We start from the raw sequence: 12,215 nt of genomic DNA, 5'->3' as shown, positions 1-12,215 counted from the left end.
ACTAATCACATTTTTGTGTGACAAATCATAGTACAGTGGCAATTTAATCCCAGCCATCTAGCTCTTCTCTCGCTTTCTGGCAGCAGGTGTAGTCTTTTTGTCGAATTCTGTAAGCCTGTTTGGACCCCAAACAAGCGTATTCTGGCAGCTGAAAAGGGAATACTGATAATGGAATCTTTGCCATTTACTTCCCCATTTGTGGTTTCAACATCAGTTGTATGCATCACATTGTGTTCTTAAGACAAAACAATAATAATAGTCTCTACATGGTACTTTTAAAAAGGTCAGTATAAGCACCAACACTGAGCATTTCTTCAAAACCTTCCAATCAACCCTCAAAAACAATCTAAACATATATAATAAAAAACAAAATGTGTGGAATTGAAGCAAACGCTTCTCTAAAGACAACATTTCGAGCCTGAATCTTAGGTCGTCAGCGAGGGTTGACTTAGCTTCACTCACAAAATGATCTTTTTTGATTTTTGACAAATCAAACTTGTGTGTTGGACTTTATCTACACTTGGCAAGGTTTCGGATTGACGGCAAATACAGCCGTGACTGACAGCGTATGTGGCAGTGCAGACAATCAAAATGTTAATATTGGAATCCAGCACAGTGGAAAATTCCCCAAGCGATTCCTCTGTCCCATGAGGCTGAGGACTATTGCTTTCCTCTTCTTCCTCCGCTTCTACCAAACAGCCGAATGTGTCAAGTCGGGCACATTTTTAGAGATTCTCAAAATTCTGTGTCATAAAAGAGGAGATCATTAATCGACATATAAGTGGACAAGTGACACATGGCATTCCAAAGAGACGCCTTGACTGCGCTGAAAAGCACACGCTGATAACGCTGTACTTGTGTAAATAAAGCAGGGTTCTCCTCTAACGATTGTCTCGTCTCTCTTTCAGAATGAATGGACAGAAGCAGTGGACGCGGGTGGCCGTGATGGCGCTCCTGGTGCTAACGGTGATGGCAGCTGAAGGCGGCAAAGCAGAAAAACAAGGTGAAGCCCAGAACAGTTTCTTTGAATATGTAAAAAATCCATAAAATGATCCATCGCTGCAGGTTTAGATTTCCTTCACACAGTATAGTAATATCAAACAGGAGCACCATGATGTTCAACATTAACTACATTCTACAGCTTGTGATTGAGAAGCAATGTCTGTCAATTAACCTCATCAATATAAAAATGACTTTCTCCTCATGGAGTGACAAGCAGTGCTGTCACACCCTCAAAATGCTTAGGAATGTTCCTCTTAACGGCTTATTTAGTTGGACACAACTCTTGAACATATTTGAAAATGAAAAAAAGCCTTTGGGGCTGAAGTAATTGGTCTCCCTTGAGAATTTAACAGAAACACATGGCGTGTTAAGACAACTTACAAGAAAAGCAAAATAAGTCAGATAACTCCCACTTGGGTAAAAAAACAAACAACATTTAACTAATTTAAATCCAAGAAAGAGAGTTAATTCCAATTGGAAATTAGCATAAGCACTAAACTCATTAAATCTGCCTTGAAATAACATTAAAAAGTCCAAGAGTGGGTAAATATCATTATAGACGCTGCAAGAAGCAGTCGCCATTTCTTGTTTTAATTAAGACAAAGATTCTAAAACATTCGTTGTAACCAGAACTGTAGATTTGACATAACGATTCATATTTCACATGAAATATATCTAATTACAAGGCCTATCCAGCAAAAGGACCGGTCCTCATCAATGTAAGAAAACTGGTGTATGTTTGATCCTACAGGAAAGAAGGAGCGCAAGTCAGACTGTGGGGAGTGGCAGTGGAGTGTGTGTGTAGCCAACGAAGGTGACTGTGGACTCGGCACCAGGGAGGGAACACGCACCGGGACCGACTGCAAGCAGACCATCAAGACCCAACGCTGCAAGATCCCCTGCAACTGGAAGAAGAAGTTTGGAGGTCAGGGAGAACACAGACATTTGAAAAGTCTAATATTTATACCCACGCGTATGTACTTCCTCAACACTGGGACCCACTCGTAAAAATCACTGCTCCACAGCACTAAGGCCCTGTTCAGACCAGGAATTAATATGCGTCGTGGGTGATCTGATGGACAGTACAGTACAGATATTTCTTAACCATTCTAAAATGTCTACTTTAAGATAAAATGTAGATACTCTGCAACCACTAAAGACCCAGAAAACGTCCTCCTTCCTTCTGTATAACTGCTCGGCTCCTATCCCTCTCTCACCCCACATCTCCTTATGATGTATGCTGGCCTGTCACTCACACAAACAATGGTCCCATTTTCACAATAGGAATACGTAAGCTGGCTAATTAGAGGTACAAAATGTCTGCTGAGGAAGTGATACGTCGTCATGGAAAACGCAGGAACAATCATCCTGCTTTGTCATTTGTTTTTTTGGGCTAAAGACTGTGCAGCCTTCACAGCTGAAATGTCTTGCAGTGACAAGCCTGAGGAACCTTTGTTCCCCCCAGTAAGGCCTGTCAGGCAGGAGCCTGCTGCTCTGCAATGAGCCTGTCACGAGTGATGAACACACTGCAGGAAATGAGGGTCCCGCTAACTCGCTATATAGATTATAGCAGCAAAACTTTTGGGGTAGTTGCAATAACTTACATGCCTCTGGCCTTTAAATTGTAGGAAGGTTGAGAAAAGAAAAAAGAGGAAAGAGAAGAGAGGGCCCCTCTTGTGTTGTACATGTAAAGAGTGATACTGAGCAAGTCCCTATATCTATATATTTTACCTTTTAGGTGATTGTATCTTATTTATATTAAGTGTTATCCTATTTTGTCAAGTAAAAAGACAAATATATGTGGTAAGAATTCGAAATTTAGGTGTGAGGATTTTCTTGCAATCTAAAAGATGAATATCTACTGTAACATTTGTTGCCCACGCCGCACAAAATGTGTCCGAATTGGTGTGAAGAGACTCTGCAATTTAACCATGGTTTAAGATATGAATCAGCATACTGCATTAATATTATTATTATGTGGCTTTAGGTGTCATGTCAAGAAGCTTGTAACAAAGTGTGAACTGGGAATCATGGGGCTTTCTCTGAGAGTCTTTCTGGACTCCAGATACATGCGTAAAATAACTCAAATCATTCCCCAACCGTGAGTATTCTCAGCTTTGACTACTTTCGAGCGATGACCTTAGAATCTTCTACTTGAAATTTTTCAAAGGCGGGGCAAGATTCTAAATGATCAATCATCCTGACATCTATATAGGACTCTGTTTTGTTGAAGGTTGCTAATAAGTGGGTGTGTCCACGCAGCTACAACCATGTTTTTGCCTACTTGTATACGACACCTTAAACAGGACATGGGGGCTGCCTGTGAAATTCCCAGGAGCCAGCCAGGAAGCTCTCTCTCCCTCTCGGTCTCTCAGAGACAAATTATAGAGGCGAAGGGTTTTTTAAAGTTGGATGCTCAGGAGGTCCCTGTAGGATTCTTGCAACAATGGCCCCGTCACTCCCTCCCTCCCTCCTCTCCTCACCCCTTTTCTGATGAGCACCTGGGGATCTCAGAGGCAGTGACAAGGGGTCCGACGCTTTCATGTGAGAGGAAGCTGACGAATGAGTGTCACGGCCTCGAGGGAGCCCGACTAGAGTGGCAACAAAATAATGGAGGGAGATGTGAGAGACATGGACATATAGTACACACACACACACACACACACACTTTCAAACACATTTCCATAACATACACAGGCCACTGCTTGCATCCTCTGGGGTTGAGTGGGTAAAATGTAAAATGAAAGCACATTTATTAGAGTTGCTGATAAGAGCACTTTCACTTCTCTGCTGCCAAGATTGTATCAGTTTGTTATTTCCAGGATGTACAGGAGCCAGGCTGTTTTTGATTACATTCATCTGTTAGCGGGTTTCATTATATAGGAAATACAGGTTCAGAACTGCGACGCACCATCTGCTGCTGTTAGGAAAAAGCTATGAGCATATTTTATTTTGATTTTAATAAGAGCGTCTCGTGATATGGTTTTGTGGCTCTTGGACAGTTATTCTATTAATAGGGAGGGGATAATAGCCAAGTCAATTAAAAGCATTCATCAAACAACCATTCAAAGTGTATGACTCACAACTCCTCCAGCTCAAAGGGGGTTGATTCATTGACTGATTGAAATTACCTGTTTTTTAAAAATGTAAAACAAATATAGTTGCTGCACTGTGTCCGGTTTTACCAGGTTTTCTGCTTAATCTCTCCTCTACTATGCTTCCTCACAGCTATTTCACTAAACCAAAGCACCTAATGACTGATTTCTCTGTGTGCTGCAGGGGAGTGCAAGTACGACTTCCAGGCTTGGGGGGAGTGCGATCTGGCGACAGGCAAGAAGAACAGGACGGGCGTGCTGAAGCGAGCGCTCATGGATGCGACCTGCGCCGCCACTGTCACAGCCACCAAGCCCTGTGGGAAAATCCCCAAGACTAAGCTGCAAGGTAAACCGAGAGGGATAAATCATCGCTAGATAAAATGTAACTCTCACCGGACATGCTGTGTGCAACCGCGGGGTGCGCTGTTGATGAATCACTGTGTCCTCAAAAACACGACATGAGGTTCTGTGCACTCTAACAAAAAGATGGGATATCTCACTGTTCAATAAACACAACCTCAAAAATTCAGGATGGCAACTTGAGTCCTTTAATATCTTGTGCCGACTCACTCCTTCCTTTGTGTGCCCTGAGAAAGATGACTTTTTCTTTCAAACACATTGGCACAATGAAATGTATTGAAGAAATCAAGGTACCACTTTGAAATACCTGCATTTTCAACAAAACATCAAATGAAATTCACCCCAGACAAAGCAAAGTATTCTAGAGCGCTCCAACAAGCCAGAGCAGGTTTTGTCGTTTTTGTTCGTTAACTGCTTGGCAGTGCACACATTTAAACGGTCAAATAAAGAAATGAATTTGCTGAGAAGAAGAAATAGCGAATTCCTCTTCTTTGTTGTGAGAGTTGCCACTTCTCTGCAAGAAATTGTGGGTTTTGAAATATTACTGTCGTAGTTTATTCACTGATCTGCAGTCGTACGAAGCTGTTTTCCTGCGGTCCGTCTCAGATAACTTCATCAATGCTAGTTTTGTGGACTTTATTAAGCCTATTCTGGTCTCTTTGGTCTCCCACTCACGTTAATCTGTCGATCACCTGAGTCCATCTCGACAAATGCCTGCGCAGATAGGCTGTTTTGGTTCGCTCAAACGGTCCGAGACTACCTTTTTGCAAGCGGTCTTGGATCGGTTGTTTTGGTTCGCACCACCCCAAACACGCCGCGACAGAGTTCGATGAAAGCCGACTTTACAAGACTCGTTCATGGACTTTGTAATGTAAGCTTAAAAGGGATTAGTTCCAACATAATGTTGAACCCTTGATGCAACACAGTCGCCTTTTTTGGACGAGTTTGAAAGCTGGAAATGTTATTTTTAGTTATATAGAGAAATCACATGTCAGTGGGACGGTTTTGGATCAAAAGAATGACTAATGCAGAGACAAAGTCATGATTTATGAGAAGAAGCACTCCAGTACTTTCTTGCAGCGTCAAATCCCTGTAAACAGTTACAGGGAATGTTAAATTGGTTTGTTTGTTTAATTAATTATAGCTGAAGGGATGTTTACCACTGATGTGTCTCTGTTTAGTCAGCTGAACTGCTCCCCGGTGACAAGCTTGTATATTTTGCGCTGTGTTTGATGTTTGTATGTTTTAGCTATGACATACAGGTGAAATATCTAAAATAAAATATTTTAATTTAATGCATTTTTTTATTTAATTTCTCTTTGTGATAGATGTGTTTATCCGGTCTCCTGGCACATCTCAGACTGACTGTATCTTTGTTCAATCCCACAAGCCCTTGCAAATGACTTTTAATCTCAGGCAATGCTGTCAGCATGATGGAAATCCACCTACATAAGTGCTAAGTTGAAGCATTGAGTGGCAGTGTTAAAGCAGAGGTGTATAGGTTAACCCACTATTCAGTTGTAATTACATGCTTTTAGCGTCCTTTAGTCACGTCAAAGAAACCACAATCAGGGAGCTTCTACTTCCTACGTTCTACGGGAAATGGGCAGTTATCCTAAAAATGGAGTCGACACAAGATTTGAACTAATGGGAGAATATTAAACAACCATGTGGAATATATTACCATCTGCTTGGTGTAAAACTGGTGATAAGAAAGCCTTTGGTTCATTCCAAGTGAGGCGATGCCCTTTGTTAATTCTGTAAACAAGGATGTATCTGACCCGCTGTGACTGTCCCATTGTCCAAACAGGATTATAATGAGTGCGAAATTGCTGCCAATGGTCATAAACCCTTTCCATATCACGCTCAGCAGATGACATGTGTGCACACACCGGTTTGCACATGGAGTTTGCTTATCCCTACTGTCACTTCATCAAACAGCCAGGTGTAGCCCCACATTACAACGATAAAACAAATGCTACATTCTTTTTCTTTTTATTGTTTTACTGCAGGATGTCTGCAGCTTCAGTGCTGCCAACTGTTACTGTCTGTTTGTCTTAAGATGTGATGCCAAACTCTGAGACTTTCAAAGGAGGAATCTGTGCTTAATCTTTCACTCGGTAGCAGATCATTAATGCATTGTGACAGGAAGAAGCTTCTGTCTGTATTCGCCATCTGTAGCTCTCCCATACTTTATAGCAAATAGAGAACACAGCATGCTGCTGCTGGTAAAATATAAATAGATGTATATGGGTTTAACTTCACTCCCAACTTGTCAAATATGGTAGCTTGGTCAGTGGCCCTACGCTTCAAACTGTGAAGCTGTAAGCACCTCTCTAGCACCAGTCGTATGTGCCAGTTTTCGCTCGTTGCATACATACCGTGTCTTTTCAAAATAAATACATTTTAAAGAATGTGGGTTGGGTTAAAATGCAGACTATGTTGCATATCCGACGTAATAACGATGCATTTTGTACCGTATATTAAAATAAGTAAACTATTGGTTTCACTAAGGACACAAACAGCGGTCTCCCGGGTCAAAGTCCTGTGTGTTTTAACCCAACCATCCATCATCCTTGTATTGCTCTTTATACTAAATACCACAGCTTTCACCTTTAGCCTCACCATAATTACGACCACGTAGAGCATGTAGAGTCATAGTTTGACACGTAATGTCACCGACCAAGCAGCCATATTTGACAAGTCCTCTCAAGAAAAGCATCAGTCATTTCAGCAAATGTCTGATAATGACATGTGTTTAGGTTAATTAAAGACCTCCAGCAGCCATAATCATTGCTCTTGTCCATTGGGAGCAAAGGGCAAAGACAAACAACGAATTTTGCTTTTGAATTTGGAGGACTGTTTTCTTTTAATGTCCATTGATTTATTCTGTCCTGAGCTGTAGGGGGTGAGACCTATCCCATAATGCAATGGGTGAAAGTGAGGAAGGGTGCTCCATAGACAGGTCTCCAATATATCAGTCTCCATAAATTGTTTGCTATTGTTATCTTGGTATTGTAAGCGTGATATAGTGAAGAACCTTTTGTCAATCTGATGAGTTTAATCATCAGACCCTTTCCTTTGCTACTGTGTGGCATACAAATTCAAGACAAGAAGGTCCACATTAAAATCCCTTTAAAGGATGCATGAATGCATCCACATTCCACTTCGATTACTCTGCTGTTACATTATGCAGGAAAATCAATGTAGATCATCAAACTTTCCTGTTAAAAATGTAGATAAAATGTATATATTCACATACTGGATGTGTGCGTGACGAGGTGTTTTGGTTTGCAGCAATGCGTGTACCTGCGCGCAACAATTGTAATGAAGGCCAGGTGCGTGGATGCGGAGTGACAGTCTAAGAGGTGTGAGAGCTGAGGGCAGCAGAGAAGCAGAGCGAGGATGACATCGGCCGAGATGAAAAGGAAGCAGTCGGAGAGAGAGAGAGAGACCCGCTTTCAGAGCAATGTGATTGCATGATGCATGATTGCGTGATTTTCGACGTCTGCCAGTTGGAAGATAAGCCCTGGGAAGCAAAGAGGTTACTGGGGAAAAGAAAGAGGGGGTGCTGTGCACAATGAGGTGTGTGCAGGAAGGGGAATTGTGTATGGTATTCTGTGTCAGGGGATGGCAGAGATACAGTCCACAGCAGCGGGATCAGGGAGCTTATGAAAAAAACCCAAACCAGAAATGTTTGGCTTTGGCGCGACTGAGATGGAGAGGCTATCTAACCCCCGGGCTGGGAGGAGAGATCTGCCCGGCCAAATCTGCAATTCTGAACAGCCACCTTGGGTTGGGAGATAGGTTTCCCTTGACTGCAGCAGGTTGCTGTGATGGAGGTAGCATCTGCCACTTGCAAATTCTGCAGGAGACAATGCTAAGAGGCGCATTGGGAGCGATCTGAGATTCAGAGTTGCGTGTCTTCGCTGTCTAGCCCAGGTGAAACACAGACCCCGCGGAGCGAAAGAGAGAACAAAGAGTGACAGAAATGAAACGTTATGAATGCCTGTAGAAACCTCAAGGTCCCCGCCTTCTCTTTCAGCAGAACAGGAGAGAGCAGCGTGTTTGGATGCCAGACTTGATTTCAAGTTAAACAAAGGCTAAAATATGGCGTGTCTGAATTTTTTGTTTGTGTCATTCTTTCTGGAGAGGTGTTCTGATTTTAAATCAAAGACATAAATTCAGAGCCACGCAGAGCATTATTATTATTACACTCACTCCTGATGTCTGCCTTACAAAGGCAGAGAGCCGTGACTGCAGAAACTGTGAAGGACAGAAAAGAAGGGTTGATGTTCGTAGGCTGGCCAGCCAAACTAAATTAAAGTGGTTTAAATGTTTTTTCTATACGTTGTCATGTATGAAAGGACCCCAAATGAAGACTGTAAGCGGACTACTTAATTACTATAAGAAAATTGTTTAAACAGAATTTGCATAGGAATGATTCAGTCCCAAACTTTTTGATCCGTATAAGCGGTTGATCACTAAGTGTGATCACTATTCATTACATTAACTGGAATACTGAAATGTTGGGGAGTAGAAGTATAAAGTAGCATAGCATTGTACAAACATGTAGTCCTTGTGTTTTGACTCATTTGATCCAGCGAAGGCAGCAACGGCCTGATTATAATTGTGTGTCAGAGGCAGAGAGGAGAGCGAGCAGCGCCATGTGAAAAGTACTCCAGCCATACACAAGAGTCCCACATCTTACATATGGAGAAAGATGAGAGTGAATGTATTCCGCCATCTCTCTCTCCCGGGAGCAGAATATTGCTGACAGAAACAAACAACAGCGGGAAAAAAAAAAGGGAGAGAGAGAACATTCAAACAAATGAAAACCAGGAAGCAAATGGATCGGAAGAGCAATTTGCGTATTTGCATGGGTGAAAGCGCGTTGCACGTCAAAATCTTAATGCTCGTGGAAGCTTGCAGCGGAGGTGACAAGAACAGATTTCTAAAAAGATTTCCTCACAGTGCACGTTCAGAATGTTAAGAGGTTGAAACCTCGTTGAGTAAGCAAACCGTGTCGCTGCTCAGAACTGCATTCCGGCATGTCATTAGAGGATTTGCGGAGGTGTCCTTTCAAGCTAATCCATTTCAAACAAAAAGTAATTCAGGATTTTAGTCTTTTCTTATATCATCACACTGTATCTTTTTTTAAAATAAACCTCTGTTTTTTTCCCCCACACACCACTTAGAATTTTGATCAAATCTGCTTTTTTCCCCTTGACCTCCACATAGTTTTACTTCTGAAACACCGTCATTATGAACATATGTGGTGGTTCTTTAGTCGCATTTAACACAACTTCCATTTATGTAAAGTCGGCCGAGTTGTGAACCTAAACAAAAGCGATGTGCGAGGATCTAAATTTAGTTTTAAGTGCAACAGCGAGAACTTGCTTTGGATTAGGTCTCAATAAAAGGGTTGTGGATTATCCAGGCCGACGTCTCTGTTCAACATTTCATAAAATGGAAAGCTTGCTAGAAAACACTTATAGAGGTTAGTCATGCCAGGCATTTTAAAAATATAAACTTATTACAATATATTTAAAAAAATAAAGATAGTCAAACCCAGTGAGAGGTACAGACGTTACTAGCACATACTTATATTCACAATCTTTGTTGTTGTACTTTTTTCCAGCAGCCATTTTGACTTGAGAAATCGCTGATGTGCGCTGTTGTCGAGAGTTACACGGGGAGATTGATACCACCATTCTGTCTGTAGCCTACCCTAAATATCAACTTAGCTTAGCAGCTAACCTTACTCTGTACGGAAGAAACTAAATCCCCAAAACAGTACCAGCACTTTGTGTTTAGCACAGACGGGAGAGTGGTAGTGGTCAACTGTTACAAAGCCTACTTTAAGTTTCTTTAAGTTTGGAACACGCGCTCACATTTTGGCAGAAGTCACAACCATTCACTCCCAACTTGTCAAATACCATCGCTTAGTCAGTGGCCCTGAGCTTTCGAAGTTTCTGCTCTTTACATTTCAAAATAAACTTCTAACGTAGGTTTACTTGTTTTTTACGTTTACTTATGCAACAAAACTATTTGGTTAGGCTTAGAAAAAGATCATGGTTTGGGTTAAGATATTACGTATGTTTGTTATACTTAAGCTTGTTACTTAACTGGTGTTAAAGTGGCACGTAACAAAACTACAGTAAAATAAGTCAACATTGACTTGGTTATACACAGGACATGAACAGCTTGGTGAAAGTCCTGTGTTTGTTTGACCCATCCTACCTCGCTTCCCATCTGCCCCACGTGGACCATCTTGAAATGAATACTACGTCACCTGCTCTGACCTTCTAATTATGCGGATAGGTTTACATTTTAGCTGGTTCGTGTCACGCAAACACTAAAGTGTACTTTTTGATTGTGAAAATGTTGATTTAGGTATGTAACCTATAACTGCTCACACACACACGCGTATGTTTGAAGAATTTTAAAAGACGGAGAGTTTGACCGAGGGACAGACGTGTGCATACAGACAAGCAGATATTCACAAACAGCAGATTGACAGTCTACCAAAACAGCTACCCAGTGGCTAGCTAGCCAAACAGCTGCAGGTTGTGCTCTCTTCCTGTTCACCAGAGCAGAAAGGAAGGGAAAGCCATAGACCGTGGCTCCTGTCATGGCTGCCAGGTACCAATTCACTCTTTCAAGAAGCTGATAAAGCACACCAGGACGCAAATCAATCCCCAGGAGAGAGTGGGAGGGAGGGACCGCATGCAGTGTCACACGGTCAATTATTGATTATTACAATCTGAAGCAGAGCATATGTGCTCCTCATGGAGACGACGGGATTTGTTCATTTGCAAAAACACCACCTCTGGCATAGAAAGTGTCAAAAGTAAACACTGTGTGCTGCAACTCTTTCTTTTCTGTTCTTGCAGATGCAAAGAAGCAAAAGAAGGAAGGAAAGAAGCGAGATCGCACCCAAATGGACTGATGAGGTCGTTTGTCCACCGGGAGGAAGGAAGAAGAGGGTGGAAAGACGTCCACTGCCCTATTTCAACACGGTTCCTCTTTGTATGTCCTGTAGGTTGACAGTAGAGCTTTGACAAAACCAGTGGAAACATGACTTTTAGTGACAACATGTTTTACTTTTTCTTCTTTCTATAGCACCTGATAAGAAACAACTTGTATGTTGCGAAAGGAGATGTAATAGTCAGCGGTAGGGATGAATAATGAATATGGAAGAGATTTGTTTGCTAGTGTTTTACCTAATGAAGTCATTTTTAGGAATATTTTCTTACCAACAAATTGGATAGGATTTGTTTTACAGCTGCATAACCTAACTCTAATTTGGAAAGCTTTTCGGTCCATGCCTCGACTTAATGAAGCAGTTTGCTAAAAGTGAAGCTCTGAATGTCTTCACTTAATTAATTTGTGCAAAAAAAAAAAAAAAAAACATTTGCAATCTTTCAAGTGTCTCAAGTTATTGGTAACGTTTCCCCCCATTGCTCTCTGCTTTATGATATTTTTCTTCCATTTCCAGTACGAATAAATACTCTGACTGGAGGCTGCATGATTAGCATATGTACAAGTGCAAACTACTACAGTTTTAGTGTGTTTTCCTCCTGCTGCTCTGTTGTACCTCAATTTATACCTTCTGATTTTTACTCTCCAGCTCTTGGCTATAAAAAAAATAAAAGTCCTTCCTGTTGTAGTCCTCAGTTGGAGTTAACATTCCCTTTGTTTCCCGTTTCCAAAAATAAAAATGAATTAAAAAAAGGCAGAAAAGATATTTCTATT

General features: G+C 41.5%; 1 protein-coding gene across 1 annotated transcript; it reads left to right on the top strand.

The window, feature by feature from the left end:
• The first annotated feature begins 909 nt into the window (after positions 1-909).
• Positions 910-12,215, top strand: ptn (pleiotrophin). The gene is made up of 4 exons (XM_076111783.1): positions 910-1,003; positions 1,754-1,927; positions 4,282-4,443; positions 11,354-12,215. Exons 1-4 carry the CDS (start codon positions 910-912, stop codon positions 11,407-11,409), a joined length of 486 nt encoding a protein of 161 aa, XP_075967898.1. The 3' UTR covers positions 11,410-12,215.

The sequence above is a fragment of the Anarhichas minor genome, unplaced genomic scaffold (genome assembly GCF_050575085.1).
Source record: "Anarhichas minor isolate MPS153535 unplaced genomic scaffold, ASM5057508v1 ptg000045l, whole genome shotgun sequence".
Lineage (NCBI taxonomy): Eukaryota > Metazoa > Chordata > Actinopteri > Perciformes > Anarhichadidae > Anarhichas > Anarhichas minor.
The sequence above is the reverse complement of the archived record's forward strand: the minus strand, read 5'-3'. Positions and strand labels throughout refer to the sequence as shown.

Coding starts and splice junctions, on each gene's coding strand:
- ptn (XM_076111783.1), top strand. CDS start 910: ATGAATGGACAGAAGCAGTGGACGCGGGTGGCCGTGATGGCGCTCCTG. Junction 1,004..1,753: donor CGGCAAAGCAGAAAAACAAG/GTGAAGCCCAGA, acceptor TTGATCCTACAG/GAAAGAAGGAGCGCAAGTCA. Junction 4,444..11,353: donor CCCCAAGACTAAGCTGCAAG/GTAAACCGAGAG, acceptor CTGTTCTTGCAG/ATGCAAAGAAGCAAAAGAAG.